The sequence below is a fragment of the Bicyclus anynana genome, chromosome 13 (genome assembly GCF_947172395.1).
Source record: "Bicyclus anynana chromosome 13, ilBicAnyn1.1, whole genome shotgun sequence".
NCBI classification, from domain to species: Eukaryota; Metazoa; Arthropoda; class Insecta; order Lepidoptera; family Nymphalidae; genus Bicyclus; species Bicyclus anynana.
In genome coordinates, this window is record NC_069095.1 from 14,466,019 (window position 1) to 14,488,627 (window position 22,609).

Consider the following 22,609-nt stretch of genomic DNA (forward strand, 5'->3'; position numbering starts at 1 on the left):
TGCAGTATGCAGTTTTAGTTATATTAAGTAATACAAATTCTTGGCAATAAACTATGAATGAAAAATAGCCACAATCGTTTTAAGAACCCCCTCTTTTTTGGAAGTGGGTTAACACACTCTACGGGTTATACGTTAAGTTAATAAACACTGCTAACTTTATTTTACTGTTGCGGTTAGAACATTAGAGCAGCAGATCGTGTTATATGTTTTAACGTTAATTGATAACAAATAAAACATTAAGATAAGTAGATAAGTGAGCGTTCAACCAATCGTATCTCGCAGATGATCGTAAATAAAACAATGCCTTTATCTAAAGCCTGAGATTCTATCTGGCGGCAGGACTATATTATTATCAATCATATTAATATTACCGAAAGGATGTTCCTTACCCGCAGAATGTCGATATTCTTGTTTCAGTGACTTACAATTTGCTTATATGTAATAAGGAAATAATTAGAATGTTTTAAGAAAGAAGGTTGATAGGTAGAAGTTTAATATACGAGTACCTAGGTATATATCAATACATAGTATAAAATGAAGTCGCTTCCGCTGGATGTTAGCTTAGATATTTTAAACCATTTCAGGGATGTATATGTAGCTTTCAGCAATAGATAGTGATTTAACAGAAAGGTTATATGTATTAAATTTAAATATAGTACTTAAAATATTACTTATATCAGAGTTTTAAAAAACGGATGCATAGCGGCTGCCGGGTATAACAGATTATGCACATCGCACGCCCAGAACAATAGATAATTGCGTTAATACCGTAATTATCCAAATATGAAAGAATGTTATTATAACACCTGCTAATCTTTCACCGTTGCTTTTTCCATATTATTACTATGATTGATTGGCGTCAAATGAAGACAAACTGTCATGGTAAGAATGAGAGCATAAATTATGCTTGTAAGCCGAAGCTACGAGGATCTTTATATACTAGTGTATATAAAGATCCTCGTAGCTACCTTAATTCATATTGTCTAGGATTAATTAACATTATACTTAATTTGTATGTGAACAACTGCATATGTCCATGCTCGTATATCCATTTTGTGTAGTTACTCAAATACCTATCATCAATGTATATGTATATACATTGTAAAATTTTTGTGATAATACAAAAAGATAGTTTATGTTAATTTTTACCGCTGTAGAAGTATTTTGTTTTGTTATTATTTTACAGACCTTCGCAATACCGCCATATGGGAAATAACCTTCCCTACAGTATATTTCACTTATTTACTTAGACTTAAAACATTTATCGTCCATGTATCTATTTATTGTATTCAACACAACTTGCGTATAAAATATTCAAGACATTGACCAGAAAAAACTTGAAAGCTTTCGAGTGACTTTATTTTTATTGCTGTTTATAATATTACGTACTCGTTCGAGTATATGATTTTTCACTGTATTTGGACATGTGATACAATTAGTGCTAAAATTAGCAATTAAGCAAAAGCAATCTTACAATCATTAGATGTTTCATTGTTTTCTAACCGACTTCAAAAAAAGGCGGAGGTTCTCAATTCGAGTAGGTATATCTAAAGTTTAATTATGAGATGATTATTATGTTATTAAAGCTATCGATTAGGTAATAAAAGTAATTAATAAAATATAAACTTAAGATCAGTTGTTTATTTAAAAACTCCTAAAATTAAAAATTTATTTTATAAACATTTATTATATAAAACTCATTAAAACTTATATTTTTACTGGCCCCATTTTCTAACTCTGCAATCTATATCTATACTAATATTATAAAGAGGTAAAGTTTGTAAGTTTGCGCTGCCTTAACCATTGTGTAAAATTTAAATTAATGTATGGAGGCTTTATGTATCATTAAAAGTTCTACAAAAAAGTCCGCGACACCATATATCTATCTTCTATATATTAGCAGATATAGTACCTTTTGTGTTTTAAAAATTATAAATTTTATATACTTAGGTTTGCGTCATTATTTATGCTACTTAACTTAAATCCTTATCAAAATAAATTATTTAATAATCACAAGGATATTATGGAGATAAGATTTGCCCTTTATAGTATGTTAATTAGTTAAATAGTTTCGGAGATAATACGAAATTTCTAAAAGACGCAGAAATTCCGCTACATGACGCCCCGCGCTTTTAATTACGTAGTTCCCGTTCCTGTGTGAATATGGGAATCAAACATAGCTTATGTCACTCGCAAATAACGTAGCTTTCTATTGGTATGACGATCTTTCAAATCGGTCCAGTAGATCCAAAGATTATAATTTTAGCATAGAAGTCTCTATTTTCCTTTGTCATCGCACCACGCTCATAAGGCTGGACCGATTTTGCTAAGGGTAGGGGTAAGGCAGGGAAGGTATAGGGTAAGGTAGGGTAGGGTACAGGTAGGGTAGGGGTTTTGTAAGGGTAGGGTAGGGGTAAATGTAGGGTAGGGGTAGGGTAGGGTAGGGCAGGGTAGGGGAGTGTATGCCTAGGTTAGGGGTAGGGTAGGGGTAGGGCCTACCCCTATCCTAGGGGTAGGGAAAGGGAAGATTACGGGTAGGGTAGGGTACGGATAGGGTAGGGGTAGGATACAGTTAGGGTACGGGTAGGGTAGGAGTAGGGTAGAGGTAGGAGATCGATACTGAAGCCTATTTTCTATTTTTTGTCTTTGTCTGTTTGCCTTTTTTTTGACTGGGCATCACGCTGAAACTACAGAATGAATTCAAATGATACTTAAGACGATTTGAGACCATAATAAGTAGAAGGATAATAGGATACTTTTTGTCGCGAAAATAAAATCAGAAATGGGTGAAGTAGGGGTAGAAAGTTTGTACGGAAAGTCCTTAATTTTTCTAGGTACATTTGTAAATGTAAAATGATAAGTGGACTATTTATTAGGTATAAGTTATAAAACTTGCAAAATAGAATGTGAAATAGGGGTTGAAAGTTGACATCGATTTTTACGCGGACGAAGTCGCGGGCGTCCGCTAGTCATTAAATAATCTTCGTGTTCAGAACTTTTAGGTGAACGCAGGAAACTATTTCAACGCCTTCTATATAATTTAACTAGCTGACGCCGCGTGGTTTCACCCGCGTGGTTCCCGTTCCCGTAAGAATACGGGGCTAATATATAGCCTATAATCTTCCTATATAAATGGGCTATCTAACATTGAAAGACTTTTTCAAATAGGACCAGTAGTTCTTGAGATTAGCGCATACAAACAAACAAACTCTTCAGCTTTATAATATTAGTACGTATAGATATATGTATAACAAGTATTTTATCTACTGATAGGCTTAACATTAGAGTAAGAACAAGCAAGAGGTTCAGCTGGGTGGCTGTAACATGGACTCTGGTCTGCCCAGCGCCTCAGCCTCGGCCAGGGTGTCGGGCATCTTGGTGCCCAGGGTCTCCGGCTGCGTCAGCACCAGCAGCCCGGAGAGGATGCCCATGCCGCCGAACATCATCGATGGGATGCCGTGCCAGTACACCATCTGACAACAAGTCATTGTCGTAAATTGAAGAAATTTGGGCCGCCTATCCTACCTTAAGTATGTATGTTTGTACGGTAGACAATTATTATTGACTAGCGGACGCCCGCGACTTCGTCGGCGTGAAATTTAGTTTTTCACATATCCCACGGGAACCATGGATTTTTCCGGGATGAAAAGTAGCGTATGTGTTAATCCAGAGTAAAATCTTTTTATATTCCAAATTTCAGCTAAATCGGTTTAAATAAATGATGAAAAACCCTAATTTCCAATTTTCAAATTTTATAAAATTTTCACTTCTACTCATGATATCTCAAGTCTGTTTTAATATTTCGACCTGAAATTCCAATGCAAAATATTTCAAGTAATTCTGCGTCACATGAAATAAAATAAATTTCATAACATTCTTAAAATACAAAATGAAGAATATTTCAATTTCAAAAGTTGTGTTATGAAAGACCAATGTCCAAAGAAGTAAAATTGCATGGTACACAAGTCACTGACAGTCTAATCGATAGTGTATTTTCGACCTGTCGACAACGAACGCACGCAGAACGACGGGATAATATTGATCAGGTACTGGATGACGCTAATGAGCTATGAACTAAGTACGATAATACAGTATTTCCCACAAATCATATATTTCAAAGTATTATTAGATTTGATTTTTGGAAATTTCCAAGGGAAATTTTCATCGAATAAGATTTATTCCTGTATTCTGACGGAAATCGGAACTACTCGGATGAATCCGATCGATTGGTGTCATGAAACTTACGAGCACGGGCGTGAGCGGCGCGGTGATGGCTCCGATGCGGCCGATCATGGAGGAGAAGGCGAGCAGGCTGTGGCGGAACTCCGTGGGGTACAGCTCCGACGTGTACAGGTACAATGAAGTCATCACCATTGAAATGCCAAACTTGCCCAGAAGGAAGATTATCAGCCGGAACACTGACAGACCTGCGGATGTTATTATCAGAGTCTAAGCCTCCGTAGAAAGAACTAAGTTACAAGTTTGGGGCATCGCCGAAAGGTTGCTTGTTGGTATTCTAAAAGATAATACTTCCGAGAGTATGCTCAGGAACTATTTGATCTAATTCACCGATCTATATTAAAACTGTCCCTCGCAAAATCCTATACCGCTGTCAAATGAAAATGTCCCTTGGACGCGAAACATGGTATGGGTTGGTTTCTCATTTCTGACATGCACTGCAATAATATGGAATGCCCTTCCAGCTTCCCATTCCCATCACCTAGATTGTGTTAAGTCAAGAGTGAATAGGAATCTTCTAGGCAAGCGCGTTTCATCACAGGTTGAATAATTGCTTACCATCAGGCCCAATCAAGTGCTTGCCTATATATTTATAAAAAAAAATCACAAGTTAAGGATCTCTGCTGGGATCATTTATCAGAGTAGGAAATCGAGTTTATTGTCTAAACCCGTCAATTGCGTATATATGTGCATGTTTGTGAAACCAAGCAATCTCATCAAATATTAACAGGCATAACTGGCAGCCGCGGTATGAACCATCTGCCAATTTAGATATCAATTGACGAAGTAAGTTCAATGGACCTTTGAACGAGACACGCATTGGGAAAGCTTCACCAATAGGCATCGCAATGCAGCGCACTATTTTAGTGTTAAAAAAATTGTGGTATCGCAACCACGTTACAATTCATGACTAATTAGTACAGTCGTCAGCATTATCAGTTGTTGTTAACGGCGTAGCGCCAGCAACCTAATTCACTAACTTTGACGTATGTTACTTGACATGTACGAAATTCAATTTCTATGTGAAAAAACGTACATGACATACGGTATAGGTAGGTGACATTTCTCAGTTGATTTGATGTTTATGTTAATATTAGTATGTAGTTAATAAAAACCAAATCAGTGAATAGCAGGCCTCTCTTTTTATTAGAAAGAGGATATGGGATATGGAGACCCACTAGCACGCTGACCCACTAGCATGCGGACTTACGGTAATAAATAATGTTAAATTCATTAACGACCACTATCAGATGTAAATGATAATGACTCTACGTGCTCTCTGAGGCACAGGGTATGACCTTCCTAACTCCGGGCTGAGATTTGTTATTGAAAATTTCTTTGAAGAAAGAAAGCCCAACCTAGTATTTGAACTTAGGACTAAGTGTTCTGAAACCACATAGTACAATCACTGAAGCAACGAGACATTCACAAGTCAATATCAATTGTAGCAATCATAAAATAAAAAAGTAGCTTACTGTGAGGAATGAAGACGAAAATTATATTGCACGCGGCGCTAAAAAAGAATCCCGAAGAGATTGTAGTTTTTCTGCCGAGTCTGTCGAGCACAAACACCGCCGTGTAGAAGCCCGGGATCTCTATCGCGCAGGTCAGGATGTAGTTCAGGTAGATGGTGTCGGAGAGACTGGTGGAGTTGATTGATAGACCGTAGTAGATGAAGATTGTGGTGATCCACCAAACGGGGGTGGTGCACACTCTTCGCAATAGGATTGGTGATCTGATGATTGATCGAATCAAATTAGGGCTGTTAACCTGAAATAAAAAGAATGACATTTAATTGGCTCTTAACAATTCCATCACCTAAGTATTTATTGATCCATTACAAGATCAGGTCTTTCGCCTTTAAGTTAATAATGAAGGTAAAATGTTGAACTCTATATCAATCACTGTTTAATGATTTTGTCCCGGACAGATGACTTCGTATGCTCTTAAGAGATGGGTATTTAGCATCACCAACTTTGCAACTCTGAATTGTTGCTCAAAATTTCCTAAAATATAGTAAATTTCAAAGTGCGACCGAAAACTCGTAATCGGCGGTGTTCACATGCGACCAGTGAAGAGAAATATAGATAAAATATGGTTTAATGGTGGTGGAGTTGTCCCAGTCCCAACTCTTTCGTACCAATGCAATAAAAGAGATAACGATATTTCCCATTGCGCCGCCTTTGGTTGAATTTTGTCTATATCTCTTCACGAGATTATCTTGATGGTCGGATGTCAGCGCCTGTGGACTTCGACAGCGATCTGAAGCTATTTAACTACATAGACTAACCGCTGCCAATAAGGCAGCCAAATTTTTACAAAGTATATCAAGATGAAAATAGAATCATTCAACTTACAGATTTTGTTTTAGGAGCAGATTCAGATGATGTCATAAGTGCTTGCAAAGACTTTTCACTTATCTGCGTCCTATTCACTCTCGCTACATTCTCCAATACTCGTTTCGCTTCAGCGAATTTTCTTTTGGAAATCAGCCATCGAATGCTCTCGGACAGCACTCCGTAATATGCGATGATGACGAAGCCCGGTATGTGCAGGGTCATGAGCATGTATCGCCATGGCTGCACCAGCCACGCCACCACGCCGAGGATCACTTGTCCGGTAGCGAATATTGTTGATAAAGTAGCGCTTGTCAGCACTCGGTACTTCGGTCCAACGAGCTCGGCAGCTAGAATGTTGAATAGTTAATTGTACCTAATACCTATCGGAAAACAAAATTATACAAAAATATTAAACTGACAAACGCCCTAAAGACGACAAATAACGTAAATTTCTATTGGTGAAAGAACTTTTAAAGTCACTAGATACAGAGATTACCCCTATAACCTCACAAACTTTACCTCTTCATAATATTAGTATAGATAAAAATGTGGATAATTCACTAAGGAATTTATGCTTTATATTTTCTCTCAAAAACACATCAACAAAGTTACAGTAACAGTAGTAAATAGTTCAGGAACGGATTGATTAAGTAGTATAGACATACCAAAAATATACGCAGAACTGAAAGTGCCAGCGCCAAGTGTGGTCTGCACAATCTGCAGTATCATGTACATGGTGTAGTTGACGGAGAAGGCTCTGACGAGGCCGAACAGGCTGAGGTTGAAGACGTTGACGACGAGCGCGAAGCGACGTCCGAAGCGGTCCGACACGTAGCCAGTGAGCGGCATCGCCAGCAGGATGCCGATGCTGTTCAGCGTGCCGGCGAACGCGCGCAGCCAGTCTTGGCAACCGAGGTCGAACTGAAAACATAATTATCAGAACTATTCTGTTTATAAATAAACATATATATCTTTTTAAAAAATGATTTGATTTTGCTTTATAAGTGTAAATATTGTCCACATTTTATTTGTCAAGATAAAGTTTCCGAATTAATAATATTTTTTAAATCTTTATTTATCGTCGTTATTTATATTTTAACCTTTTTGTGTGTTTGTATTTCTTAAATATGTGTATGTATCACATCAAGATGACGCGTCATCTGCGTTATATTAATTGGACTATTAAGTGCAATATTATTTGGTTTAACCTTAAAATATTTAAGTTCTGATAATATCGGTTTAGTTTTTCAACGTACCATTAAAAATAACTACACAGAAAGTTAGTGAAGGTTTAGTTATAAATAACTAAACCATCGGACAAAGACCTTGCGTACTTGATGTTATTACAACGAAACTAGAAGCTTCTCTTGTTGTCTTTATAGCCATCAGTATTAACAGCATCTGCTGTCACTACTAATTACAAATTTTATTGAGGATTTGTATAATCCTCACTGAAATTGTCAAGTTACAAGTTCTACAGAGACCAAAATGTAATCGGCGAATAAATTTCCTCTACTAGCTATAGCTTTATAAAGCCTCAATAGCTCAACGGTAAGAGCGGTTGGACTCATCATGGAGGGGTGGCGGTTTGATCCCCGCTCCATTGGTATATTGTCGTATCCACTCCTAGTACAGTATTTCCCGACTAGTTGGAGGGCAATATGTGTATTGGTCATATTTAATAGCTATGGCAAATATTCTTTTATTTTAAAAAAAAAAGCTGTTTTATTGTTACTGAAAACCTCGAAGTATTAAAAGATATGTAAATATCTAAAAAAAGTAAACTCGTACCATATAGTGAACCCATTGATAGATTATTTATTATATTCAGAGTTAGAATAAACAGTTACTAAAGGTAGAAAGGCTTAATTGTTGGCAGAGTGTAAATCTCTTACACTTTTCACAACTCTTAAGTTACCCCTGCAATATAGCATTGTTATAACATTGTCACAACTGACCTCACCATCGTAAACATACCTAAATTATTGTCATACTTACATCATACACTACCGAATTGTTGTTTTCATAAACGTAGCCCTGGCATCCAACAGTTTTGGACTGGTCGAACAGTTTCGCCGGGCAGCTGTCCAGGGATCCTTTGGTGCCGAAGGTCCGGAGTGCGTACCGGCGACAGCTGGCGAACCCTGAGCTGGTCTGCGGCACTGCGTTCAATATCCACGTGGGGTCGTACTTTTGCTCCTTGCTGGTTTCGTTGCACTCTGGTATCCAGCACCTGTAACATGTTTCACTTTAACAAAAACCAGTATGGAAGGTTCTTTTAATCAACTGAAAGTGTTTTAATATGTCAGTTGAACGTGACGATTAAAATAGTATTTATTGTAACATAGTAATTAGTGCAAGGATCATGGCATAAACACAATTATAATAAAAATTATCACAAAGTTTTAGCTTTTTATTACGTTAGTGGATTATGTTATCACCGTTGTTCTGATTTTAAATATCTTGTTTAAGTAGTTACGTAATTTCATTAAAAAGAAATAATCTTTGTACTGTTTATTTGCAATTTATTATTAACTTTATCCACTGGAAGCGTTGTAAAAAAGAAACTAAAAGTAGAACAAACTAGAAGCTAAATCATAGAACAGGAGTTTAAGACTTTGCATCTTTTAATAATAGTTGAGAAGAGATATTTGTAAGTGAAAGAGAAAGCAGAGATGTATCGTATCGTATTACAAATAAATAAATCGGAAAAAGCTAGTTGAAAATAATATATTATCACATCCACTATATACAAATTTATCCTTGAAAAATGCGCATGAAATATAAATTGAAGCGATGAGCTGGTAATGACATATGATTTAATTTGTAAAGACGATAATAATTAATTGTTGAAAATGAAATGAATGTTCTTTTGAAAATCAAAGACAAATCGTTGCTGGCTTTTCTCGATAAAATATGGTTATAAAGGAGTAATACTATAATGAAAAATTTCAGTTTGAGTTTGCTTTGAGTTCTCAGAGGTAATTGTAATAGAAATAAACTAATCTAAATGATAGATAAGAATTTCATGTATCTTTAATGTTTCCATAATACTAAAAGAAAAAGTAAGAAAATGATAATAACAAAAAAAAAACAAAAAAGTTTGTTATTACAATTTAAATATGAGCTTGCATTTGTTGTTTTATTGTTATGGATTCTTACCTGTGAGGTATAGCAGCAGCGGAGAAGATGTATTCACTCATGAAAGATGACATCATGATGGGTATCGCCACCAAGGCAATTATGCGCAGCTGGTACCGGCCCAGCTGGCCCAGTTCGTTCACCAGGACGTCATCGAGATCCAATGGCTTCTCGTACATACTCTCTTTAATCTCTCCTTCAGGCGGTTCCATCGTATCATCTCCGTTTGAAACCATTTGTCGAAAATTACGAAAGTTTCAGTTATTTCTGTACGCGCCGCTCCCGCCGGCGCGTGTTCAGCGAATGAATCTGTTAGTAGATTATTAGGTCAATCGTCAGTTACTTCAACTGATGCAGCATCTTACGAACTATTTATTGATCATATTAACAAATCTATTAATTGTTGTTTATTTTCAAATTGACTAGCAATTACAACTGTCCTCTAAGGCCAGTGCAAAGTATAATAATCATTTTTGCTTGGTCAGACATATAAAATCCGTGTTTCATGCTATGGTCTCGTTTTTATGCGTGTCCAACTTTTTATTCAGGGATATTGTTCGCGGCAGTTGAAATGCCACCATACCTATCAACTCGTATTAAAGTATGTAATTACACGCCTGCGTAGTAAGATTTCTTATCACAGATTACATCTAGCACGAGTTTTTAATTTATATTTATTAGTGGTTATGACAGCCGTTCTTACTCATACATAGTTGTCGTTCTTGTAGGACTGCCTATTTACTTTAATACTACGATTTTATTATTATCTTTACCTATACTACGAGATTTAATAATTACAACAAGTTACCATAATATCTATGTATCCTTTAAAGTTATTCTAGTAATAGAAACAGTAATTTACATTAACTAACTCTTGATAAGTGTAACTAAGTTAACAATTTAACAACGAGATGTTGCTTTATTTTTCGATAATATTTTTATAGCAACTATTGAAAAAATTAGGTAAAATAAAAGTTCAGTCTGTTAATATTAAGCATTTTAATTGTTTTACTTAAAATTAAAGTAAGTTAATGCATGCAAAAAAAATCAATTCGTTGCAGTGTTCAGTTTGGAATCCTGTTTACCTAGCATTTCAGCTTCAGCTAATGTGTCCGGGAGCTTCGTGCCAAGAGTTTCAGGCTGCGTCAGCACCAGAGCGCCGCTGATAACGCCCATGGCGCAGAACATCGCTGACGGCAGACCGTGCCAATATTGAGCCTGGAAATTTAAGAAAAAAATAAGTTATGCCTGATGAAATTTTGATAGCAAAATCACTAATATTTGTATTAGTTGCCCCGCGGCGCAATCCTAAACTATCAAAGTCAGCATCATTGCAGCTGATAGATATTAGAACATAAACCATCTGCAGGCCTTACATCATGGTTCACAAGGAATATATTGTATGATGCCTGAATTTAGCTATTTAAAAAAATCGAGTTTGCATTAGACCACACGACTGAAGTAAAACTTCTTTAGCTCTCCCTTTCAACGTCCGTTCGCCTCGCCTGATTACACTGTTCGTATCGCACTCACCAGCTTAATCTCCAAGTCAAGGTGCAATCAAGAAGTTTTACTTCATAAACCCTAACTTACAAACACTGGTGTGAGTGGAGCAGCGATGGCACCCAGCCTCCCGATCATGGAGGAGAAGGCCAGCAGCGAGTGACGGAACTCCGTGGGGTACAGCTCCGACGTGTACAGGTACAGTGACGTCATCGCCATTGAGATGCCAACCTTGCCCAGGAGATAAGTTACCAACCGAACTGCTGACATTTCTAAAAAAAATATTATTTATTAGAAAAAAAATAAGAATATTCTAAGACATTTAACGTAAACAACTTTTCAGAATTTCTTTTCAAATTGCTTGGTTGATATACTCGTAAAACAAACAATGACAACTGAATTAACTTAATCTGGTATTGTAAATTCAAAAGTACCTTGCATTCTCATGGGCCTGTAGCCATGTGGCATGTCGATACTCTTTCTCCTATCGCAAATGTATCGTAAGTTAAAAAATGTATGGGAATGAGATTCATATCGACAGCTGACGTGATCAGATCGATCGGATCTGTCATTCCCGTACATTGTTCAAGTTTCTGAATCGTCAGCGTTTGTAGAAAGAGAATTAACGTGTCACATGGCTAAAGGCCAAGCTCTTGAGCAGCGAAGTAATTGTGAATCAGGGAAGCTTTGAAATAATACGAAGACAACCTCGGTAAGCAGCTGATCTTATTAACAATACAGGTGATTATGCAAACTTACCAAGGGGGATAACTACGAAGAGTATGTTACATAAAGAGCTAAAGAAGAATCCCGAAGACAACGTTGTCCTTCGACCAATCCTATCCAGCAACAACACACCAGCGCAGTATCCCGGCAACTCAACCGCGCAGGTCAACATGTAGTTCAGGTAAATGGTGTCGGAGAGACTGGTGGAGTTGATGGACAGTCCGTAGTACACGAAGGTCATGGAGATCCACCATATAGGAGTTGTGCAAACTCGTCTTAACAGAGTCGGAGACCGGAGCACTGATCGGACTAAACCTGATTTTGTTTCCTAAAACAAAGTAATTAATTAAGCAAATAAATAATAATTAGTTTCAACAGTATAATATACCTTCTTAACTTTAAAGACGTTGATATTTAAAGGAAATCATAGAAGCTTGTCGTTTAAAAAATTCGTATATTAGGTCAATGTTACTACTTGGCTCCTTCAATTGGCTTCCTAGGACCTAGATGCTCCTACTTGTATATCCCCGTTACCTAAGCAGTATAAGTAACTATGAAAATTGAATAAGTATCTTCTGTAAATTTTTTCGAGATAATGTTTTACTTTATAATACTTATTTTAAAATTATAAACATACCTGAAGAATAGGAGTTTGCGGTGGATTCATTAAAGCCTCCATAGATTTTTCATTTATCGTCTTCTTATTAACCCTGGCTGCATTTTCTAATATCTTTCTCGCTTCAGCGTATTTCTTTTTTGACAGAAGCCACCGAACGCTTTCAGTTAAAAGCCAATAATACCCCACCATGAACAAGCATGGGACGTACAGGGCCAATGTCGTATACCGCCAATAGCCAATGAGCCAATAAACTCTGCCAAGCAACACTTGCCCCACCGAGAACATAGAAGATGCCGTGGCGCTGGTGATGACGCGGTACTTCTGCCCGATCAGCTCTGTCGCTAAAACAATGCCAATTTTTTGTTAATCATCTTATATAGTAACAATTTAAAACCAATTATTGCCTCATATTTAGCATGAACAAAGTTTTTTTCATTCTTCCAACAAAAAATTACAATGTTTGGTGTGAAATCGTTACCACTATGTAAATGTTAGTGGTAACACTGCCGTATATATTTTCTTACTTTCGTTTTGAATGTTTTTACGATTTCGTATTCATCATATCCATTATCCACGTGCAATTTATTATAATGTTGTTGTTGTTGTTAACACCTTACCAATTTAAGGACCGACAAGTCTTCTATGATCTATTAATTCAAGGCGTACCTATCATAAACAATTTTGTTTCTCGGACTTTTTTTTCAAGTGCTTTTTTCAGTAAACTAAAATCAACACTAAAATGCTCTTTCCTACTCCTGATTCATGCACCTGATGGTTTTTTGTGAAAGTAATATAATATGTATTATGTGCTTCTGTGTGTGTGTGTGTATTGTATTGTTAATCATATTTCTTATTAATATACAAGTAGGTACAATAGGTATATATTCGTAATTGTTCATAATGTCTTTATTCTTATATGCTTGAGATGAAGGGGTTAAGTAATTTAATTAAAAAAACGTTTTAATATTACAACTACGATTGTAATATTACGTTTAAATCTAAATAGATACCTAAACAGACGGATCGTTTTGGATGCACAATTGCACCCGGCAGATGGAGTTTTTATTAGCCAAAGTGTAGAAAAACGGCAGTCGGCATTATATTAAATTGTAAATCTTATTTTTTAGGTAGAAAAATTGGAGAGAGAACATTGTACGAAAGTCAGTCTATTTTGAGCTAGAAGAGTCAGAAATAATAGAAAAAATAGTTGCTAAGTTTACCGATAACGTACGCAGCGGTGTAAACACTGGAGCCCAGCAAAGCTTGAACTAGTTGCAAAATCATAAACATATTGTAATTTACAGAAAAAGCTTTTATGATTCCGATGAAGCCCAAGCTGAAAATGTTGAACACCAATGCTATCCGACGCCCAAACCGGTCCGAGATATATCCAGAGAGAGGCAGTCCGAGCAGTACTCCGATACTGCTGAGCGTGCCTGCTAGAGCACGGAGCCATTCTTGACAAGCAAGGTCAAACTGAAATAATATAATTGTGTGTAAATTAATTAATAATGTTTAAAAAAAAATATTATGAAAAAGTCTCTGAGCTGTTTAAAATTCAAGCGTAAGGTAAAAATTTAAATCCAATGCACTAACTGACGTATTGTTGCTTAATATACTGATCATGCTGATATTGTTTAAGGTCGTTTGTCCATAATAACTTGTCAGTTACGATATAAGAAGAATCGATGGTCGGAAGGTTCAACGAGTGTCTGTTTATCGTTCATAGGCCCACTAATTTAAGTACAAGGATAACATATTCGATCAACCCGTTGATTGTCTAAGAACATAACATAACAACTATACTCGTATAGCTTCAAGAGTTAGAATAAAAAAGTAAAAAAAAGATTACAGCACGACTCACATCATAAACAACGGAATTATCGTTGGCATAGACAAAGTTTCCGCAGCTGACGGTTTGCTCCCGGTCAAACAGGCCAGCCGGGCAAGACTCCCATGAGCCGTTGATTCCATACTCGTTGGGAGCAAATCTGCTACAGCTAGAGAACCCTGACTTGGTCTCCGGTATGGCGTTTAATATCCAATCAGGGTTATAGTTATATAACTTACTGGTCTCTCCGCACTCTGGTATTTGGCATCTAGAGAAATTTAAAGTAAAATACAGTAGTGCTTGTGACTTTTGTCTTATTATTGCCAGGCGATGGCCGCGTGACATTCAGTTTTTCACGAATACTTACATAAAGCTTCTGTGGAGCCTTGTTTGTTTTAATAAATTGTTTTGCTTTCGTCTGATTTTTGGTTAACAGGAAAATTTTTGGACTACTCATCAGCCATAACCACAGTACATAGAAAGCACTAAGGCTAACGCTCTAACAAAGCTTAGCACATATATTTAATTGACCTGCACAAATCAACGCCAAGTAGGACATATTGCCAGTGAGTTGGTACTGTGAAGTTTTGTACTGTAATTGACGATGGCATTCTAGTTCCACTTAAATTTAACACTTAACGACAAGTAGACCACGTTGTTCTGTTAACTATAACTAAAACAACGTGAATGTAGAGTGTAGTCAATATTAATTCAATAGTTATTGTATTAATAGTGACTACACTCTAGAACATAACACAGAAACTATTAATACAATTAATTGGAAAAAGCCCATGCTTACTCTACTCACTCACCTGTGTGGTATAGCAGCTGTAGAGAACACGAAATCGCTTTTAAAAGCCGACACCATGATAGGTATCGTAACGAGAAGTATATTCCGTAATTGGAAGCAGCCGAACTCTCCCAGCTCAGTTCTCAACACATCGTCCAGCTTCAATGGCTTATCAACATCACTGGTCTCTGTTCTAACATCTTTAACATTTTCGTTTCCATCAGCTATTTTGTTAATATCACTGAGACGCATTTTTATCGATTTGACAATCTGCTACTCGGCTAAGAGTATTTTCACGGACTACTTTGATATTTTAGGCATTTTTGTTCTGATTCCTTTATCTGTAAAGCTGGATTCACATTGCTGTGTTACATCATAGTGTCTATCTTTATTATTCTGATACATGATTTGTCGTCCTAATATTTTATAATTGTGATCCTAAAACAGGTTTTATGAAGATTTCTGTAAATACTTGTTTATATAATGAAGATAATCAAAATTCATAGATTGACTCCCGATTTTAAGTGGTAATTTTATAATCGTTATCAGACAATTACGTTGTTTTTAGGGTATCAATTCTAAAAAACATGTAGCACATTACATCACACATAAATATATACATTTTAAATGTAACGAAACTAACAATAACTCAGCTCAAGCTATATTGTATCAGTAGGTACTATCTATCTTAATCAAGACATCTTTTTTCAAGATCAGACAGATGCCACTTGAAATGATTATTTTCAGTATCAGTGTTATCAAAATCGGTTAAAATGCATTATTAACAAACTTCAAAAAAAGGAAGAGGTTTTCATTTCTTTATAATTTTTTGGATTTTTTTTTATCGCTTTGAATCTATGCTTTTATGTGTATAATTTAGCCTGCATATTACTGGTATTTTCATTTTAAAGCAGAATATGTCTACTCTGGAGCTGCAATATAATAGTTCTTTAAAAAAATGTATTTTTGAATTAATCGAATGTTGTTTGGTAACTTAAGGACACTTCAAAAATATTATTAATCCTTTATTTCTTTAGATAGATTTTCCATCATTACAAAATACCATTAACGTCTATTTATGCAAATACAAAAATGCAATTTCATGAACTTTGTTGTTGATGTTGTTGAAAAAGTATTTTAATACTACAAATGAACTCCTTAAAGAAAGCTAGAATTTAATAACGATAATTCGAATGAGATCAGTCATTGACAGTAATAATAAAAAACGGTTAAGAATCACGGTGACAATTTCACGATTTATAATATACTTAATGTTTAACCTTTATTCCAATAGCAACTAGCACGGTACTTCCATGGACACTACAGAATATTAAAATTAAAAAAAATGCTAAATAGTACGGCATTTGATTAGGTCATATTTAAATTACATCAATCCACGTATTATAATTGTTCACTTCATAGGCCAAGTTCATGATAAGAATTTAATATTCGCATGCATTGTCCTTTCAAGATATTATATTGAAACTGTTCAACGTGGTTCATCTTTAAGCGTGGCTTCCGTTCTCCCGAGCTGCTCGGCTTCGGCCAGCGTGTCGGGCAGCTTGGTGCCCAGGGTCTCGGGCTGCGTGAGCGCCAGCGCGCCGGCGAGGAGCCCCATCGCTCCGAACATCACCGACGACGTTCCGTGCCAATATTGATTCTGGAAATATTTACTTCGGATCAACATCTACTAGACGAGAGTGAATGTTTTTAGTCAATAAATAGTCTAAGTCTCAACCAACTTAGACTACATAACTGCTTTCCATCGGGCGTGATTGTAGTGGTTTGACTACAATCTCGCCTGATGAAAATCATTAAGCAATCTTATCTGAGACTAGCTGACGCCGCGCGGTTTAACCCGCGTGATTTCCGTTCCCGTAGGAATACGGGGATAATATATAGCCTTCCTCGATAAATGGGCTATCTAACACTGAAAGAATTTTTCAAATCGGACCAGTAGTTCCTGAGATTAGCGCGTTCAATCAAAAACAAACAAACTCTTCAGTTTCATAATATTAGTATTGATAAAAAAGACTAATGTTAACTTTGAGCCTTAACTCGAAGATCTTTCAATTAACTTTTATCGATATACGCTAAGCTGGCTTCTGAAGCACAAGCTGTTCCTAATAATTGTACATGAATAGTACGCTTACTACTGTTTGATAGCCCATTGGATATGACCTCTGCCTCCGACTCCGGAGGGTGTGGTTTCGAATCCGGTCCGGGCATGCACCTCTAACTTTTCAGTTGTGTGCATTTTAAGAAATTAAATATCACGTGTCTCAAACGATGAAGGAAAACATCGTGAAGAAACCTGCATACCAGAGAATTTTCATAATTCTCTGCGTGTGTGAAGTCTGTCATTCCGCATTGGCCCAGCGTGGTGGACTAAGGCCTAACTCAGCAGTGGCGAGCTCAGCAGTGAGCCGAATATGGGTTGATGACGAGTACGCTTACAAAGACCGGCGTGAGCGGCGCGACGATGGCGCCCAGCCGCCCCACCATGGAGGAGAAGGCCAGCAGCGAGTGGCGGTACTGCGTGGGGTACAGCTCGGCCGTGTACAGGTACACCGAGGTCATGGCCACCGTCACCGCCACCTTGCCCAGCAGGTACACCGACAGCCGGAGCGCGGGCACGCTGCCTGCAACAGTCATTTGCGTTCATTAAAGCTGCTGTTGATGTTGCAGATCCATGAAGATAAGTCTGATAGCTAGCAGCAAACAATTCTAATACTTGTAATAGATTGCCATTAGCCTCACCTGTATTGGATAACTGTATCCAATACAGGTGACGCTGAGGCACACTGGTGCCTAGTTGTAATTTTCATACTGTGACGATCGCGTAACCGTAAACGCGAATTTCTAAGGAATTGAAACAGAGCCATCTAGTGGTACTACTGCACAGCTGTTTCAATTCCCTAGAAATTCGTTTACGATTACGCTATATTTATAATAAGAAAACATTAAAAACTGCCACTAGGCACACAGTACCTACTCGTAGATTTACATGACGATCATACTGGAGATGTTTTGCATTTTTTAAATAATTATATTATATTTTTTCGAGTTTCGTCAAAATTAGCGTAGGATAATACCGGTCCTACGCTAATTTTGAACAAAACATACTTTAGAATTTATAGGCTATGATGGGTTGTATGATAGTATGGTTTTGGTATAAATTAGCCTCAATAGCTGAACGGCAAAGAAGCCGTGGATTCGAACCTCATTCGTTTGAATTTGAATCCAGTCCTGATATAGTATTTTCGATCAATTGGAGGTAAGAGGAGGTAAAAATATATGTAAGCTTTATATTACTGTTATAAAATATTGTTAAAATCAAAAAATAAAAACAGATTGATTAAAATACAGATTTCTATACCCCCTATAAATAAAAAAATATTTATTTTTGTACGATATCTGGATGATTATTATTTATAAGGCATTTTACGAAATTATAACAAATACGCTGGCGCTGTTACCCCTCTGGATGGCATTTTATTATTCTATTATTAAATCACCCTCACCTTTGGGCATAAAGACGAATAGTATATTACATAAAGCGCTGAAGAGGAATGCAGATGAAAGTGTTGGTTTTCTGCCAACTTTATGCAGCAGGTAAGATCCAGCGTAGCTGCCAGGGATCTCCACTGCGCAAGTCAACATGTAGTTGAAGTACATGGAGTCGGAGAGTCCGGTGGAGTTGATGGAGAGGCCGTAGTACACGAAGGTCCCGGAGACCCACCAGATGGGAGTAGTGCACACGCGCCTCAGCAACACTGGGGAGTGCAGCACTGTCCGCAACACACCAGATTTTCTTTCCTACACATATACCAATTACTTACATCATTGTATAGAATATTCAAAACAATTCAATTTAAAATTAAATAAATCGTTTAATTTTACTTAAAATCTCTTAATGTTGACTGATATATCATTTTTAGAGCAGAGTAATATTTTTAATCTACAATACGTGACCCTACTGCTACATACTCACACCTTTATCAGGTCACACACACATCTATAGGCAGTAATCACACAGTGAATGTGCCTTTGACACATACCCTTAACTCTGGGACGGGTGTTTCCAGAGGAGTCAACAACTTCTGCATAGATTTATCGCTGATGATTTTCTTATTTACTCTCGCAGTATTTTCTATTATTTTCCTTGCTTCTGCGTACTTCTTTTTAACAAGTAGCCAGCGAACACTTTCAGGTATCAACCAATAATAAACAATCATGAAGAGGCAAGGGATACACAGAACCAAAGTGGCGTACCGCCAGTAACCAATGAGCCAATACACTCCGCCGAGCATCACTTGCCCCAAAGAGTACATCGACATTAAACATACACCGATGAAACGGTACTTTGGGCCGACAAGCTCCGTAGCTGAAAATACAAAACATTACTACGTTAAACAGCGTTGCAAAAAACAAATTAATTTATTACATTTTGAAGAAAATATATTACCTAAAACAAGAGCTGTGGTATAAACGCTTGATCCAAACACAGTTTGCGTTAGTTGCAATATCATATACATGGCGTAATTAACAGAAAAAGCTCTGATCACACCAACCAAGCCCAAAGAAACAATGTTGAACACCAAAGCAACTTTACGACCAAAACGGTCCGATATATAACCAGTGAGAGGCAGTCCCAATATCAAGCCAACATTTCCCACGGTTCCTGCTGAAGCACGAAGCCATTCTTGACATCCAAGGTTAAACTAAAACATATCAAAACAGACATTAAGGTATTTTAGACGTAGACAGTTAGAGAGAGCTTAAATCTATTGCTTACTTCAAACATCTTTAGGAATATGCTTTATAAATATTAAACTATGGCGCAGTGTTTTGCAGAAATATAAAGTAAGATTAATACTCACATCATATACAACTGTATAATTGTTCGCATACACAAAGTCTTTACAGCCAACCTTTTCTGTCTGGTCGAATAGACTAGCGGGGCAGTAGGCTAAGGAACCGTTCATATCATTCAAATTGCTGGGAGCAAATCTGTCGCAACTTGATAGGCCAGCCTTCGTCGTGGGAATAGCATTCAAGATCCAATCAGGTTTGTAAATATCCAATTTGCTATTTTCTCCACATTCTGGAATCCGACACCTATAATTTAAAAATATCCAAATATTATGTTATTTTAAGTTAGGTTAAGTTACTATTAGTAATTCACGACTAAAAGATACAAGACTACTAAGTTTAATTTTAGAAACTTCATCTACGAGCATATAATTTACTAGAAGACACCGCGCGATTCCAGTTCCTGTAGGAATACGGGGATAAAATACAGCCTATAGTACCCAGGAATAGTGTAGCTTCCCAACAGTAAAACATCTTTTTAAATCGGTTCAGTAGTTTCAAAGCCCATTGCAATCAAATCTTTCCTCTTTAAAATATTATTAGTATGGAAAAGTTTTGTACAGAAATATTGTGTACGATAATCAACGAGTATTTTACCCAAATTCGGGCTACTTATACCATTTATATACCTAGAACGGCTGAACGGATCAGAATGGAATAAAACACTGATCAACATCATAGTCTGAATTATCATTTATCTCGATATTCCCAATGGAATTATCAATATTATATTATCCGCGGACAATTTTCATGTACCTACAGAATCATCATCATCATCATATCAGCCGATCGACGTCCACTGCAGGACATAGGCCTTGTGTAGGGACTTCCAAAATTCAAAATTCAAAATTCATTTATTTCAAGTAGGCTCAGTTTATAAGCACTTTTGACACGTCAGTTGACTATTTGTAAAGATTCTACCACCGGTTCGGAAGGCAGGTTCTGCTGAGAAGATACCGGCAAGAAACTCCAAACATCACGATACTGAGCCACCTGCATCTAGCGAATCCCTGCGACTCGCTACAGAATACACGCATAATATAAATTACCTGTGAGATATAGAAGCTGCGGATAGAATGTAATCGTTCCTGATGGCCGAGAACATGATAGGTATAGTCAACAAGAGCACAGTACGAAGCTGGAACCAACCGAACTCTCCCAACTCGGTCTTCAACAGATCATCGCGACTCATTGTATTGTCTGCTTCACTGTTAGATTTTTCTTTAACGTTTTCTCTTTCCTCAGAGTTGTTACCACATTCAGAATTATTTTGTTCTTTAGACATTCGTAATACAGTAATAAACGGTGAGTTTTTAAAATATTTGCATTGCAGTGGCGTTTCCTATTTACACTGTTTCTGCACTTTATTATATGTTTGGGTAAGTGTTTAGAGTTCTGCAGTTAAAGCAGCAATTAATATATTAAAATAATCAATATATTCACTCTCTATCAATAGCAATATTCATTGTGGGCATTGTCAATCCTGGTTTTATTTGAAATTTAGTTGAGTATTACGTTTATTTGAGTATTACTTATCGCAGATAATGTTTCCGTAATTGTTTCATCTGATCTAGTGCAAGCTACCTTTTTACTATAGCTATTTGATTTTCCTTATCTCAGAGAGCGCATAGCCGACTCGGCGATTCCAGACATTTGGATTAAGATTTATCTTCTTCTTTTTTTAAGTCTTTCAACGTCTGACGGTGCAGAAGACCGAAATAAACTTTTTCCTGGCAGACCTGTCGCGGACTTTAATCTTGAGAGTGATCTAGGACAGACGAAAGGCCTTCAACTTCGCTTCAACGGTCCGTTTCCATGTTGCCTATCGGCCTATCACGTCTTTTCCTGTCTTCACTTGGTCCCCACTATATCCAGTGGCATACTGGAAGGGCTCCTGTGCAACACCAGATTATCTGGGTAAGACATGCCCTATCCAGTTCCACTTCCTGCCCTTATTTATTCGAGAATTAGGAGTTCTTTAGCGAGAGTCCAGAGCTTGTGATTGGAAATTTTTGCAGGCACTTGCTAATGAACAGTTGCAGCTTATTAATGGGGTGGGCAGTATACTTCCAAGTCTCGCAACCATATAGCAAAATACTTTACGTTACAGGTAAAGGTCATGAGTGATCTAGAAAGTACCTACTTTAGAACGCCAGATAGAGACTCCATATCACCCGCTTATACTTTAAGGAGGCCTGACCCTGTAGTAAGCTGTTATACTATAAGGAAGGAGGCCTGGCGCTGTAGTAAGTTGTTGAAAGGCTGATAATATTGAGCCTACTGTCCTTGCCGATCAAAATACTTTATTGTACAGAACCATTTGCCGTTGCAAGAAATTCATATCAGCTGTACAACATTTTTATCATTTTAGCAAGATGTCAACTGTTGACACAAGATTTACTTGAAATGAGATAAAACATTATAACCGTCTATAAACATTATCATTTATAGTACACCTATAAAAATCACAATAAACCTACTGAATATTTTATTATTTCGTATTCGAAAACATTAATGTACCCCGGTCTTCTAAAATATATTAAGAT

At 36.9% G+C, this 22,609-nt stretch overlaps 3 protein-coding genes across 3 annotated transcripts; all 3 read right to left on the minus strand.

The window, feature by feature from the left end:
- Positions 1 to 1,614: 1,614 nt before the first annotated feature.
- LOC112044136 (organic cation transporter protein-like) lies at positions 1,615 to 10,472 on the minus strand. Its single transcript, XM_024079879.2, has 7 exons — positions 9,741 to 10,472; positions 8,577 to 8,811; positions 7,244 to 7,499; positions 6,597 to 6,925; positions 5,715 to 6,009; positions 4,246 to 4,427; positions 1,615 to 3,473 (listed from the first exon to the last, which is right to left on the minus strand). The coding sequence occupies exons 1-7, from the start codon at positions 9,953 to 9,955 to the stop codon at positions 3,306 to 3,308; spliced, it is 1,680 nt and encodes a 559-aa protein (XP_023935647.2). The 5' UTR covers positions 9,956 to 10,472; the 3' UTR covers positions 1,615 to 3,305.
- A 293-nt stretch (positions 10,473 to 10,765) lies between these two features.
- Positions 10,766 to 15,589, minus strand: LOC112044171 (organic cation transporter protein). The gene is made up of 7 exons (XM_024079923.2): positions 15,211 to 15,589; positions 14,432 to 14,666; positions 13,788 to 14,043; positions 12,586 to 12,908; positions 11,982 to 12,276; positions 11,313 to 11,494; positions 10,766 to 10,937 (listed from the first exon to the last, which is right to left on the minus strand). The coding sequence occupies exons 1-7, from the start codon at positions 15,438 to 15,440 to the stop codon at positions 10,767 to 10,769; spliced, it is 1,692 nt and encodes a 563-aa protein (XP_023935691.2). The 5' UTR covers positions 15,441 to 15,589; the 3' UTR covers position 10,766.
- Positions 15,590 to 16,431: 842 nt separating this feature from the next.
- Positions 16,432 to 21,348, minus strand: LOC112044172 (organic cation transporter protein-like). The gene is made up of 6 exons (XM_052885174.1): positions 21,113 to 21,348; positions 20,116 to 20,309; positions 19,250 to 19,575; positions 18,713 to 19,007; positions 17,646 to 17,830; positions 16,432 to 16,848 (listed from the first exon to the last, which is right to left on the minus strand). The coding sequence occupies exons 1-6, from the start codon at positions 21,346 to 21,348 to the stop codon at positions 16,678 to 16,680; spliced, it is 1,407 nt and encodes a 468-aa protein (XP_052741134.1). The 3' UTR covers positions 16,432 to 16,677.
- Positions 21,349 to 22,609: the final 1,261 nt, after the last annotated feature.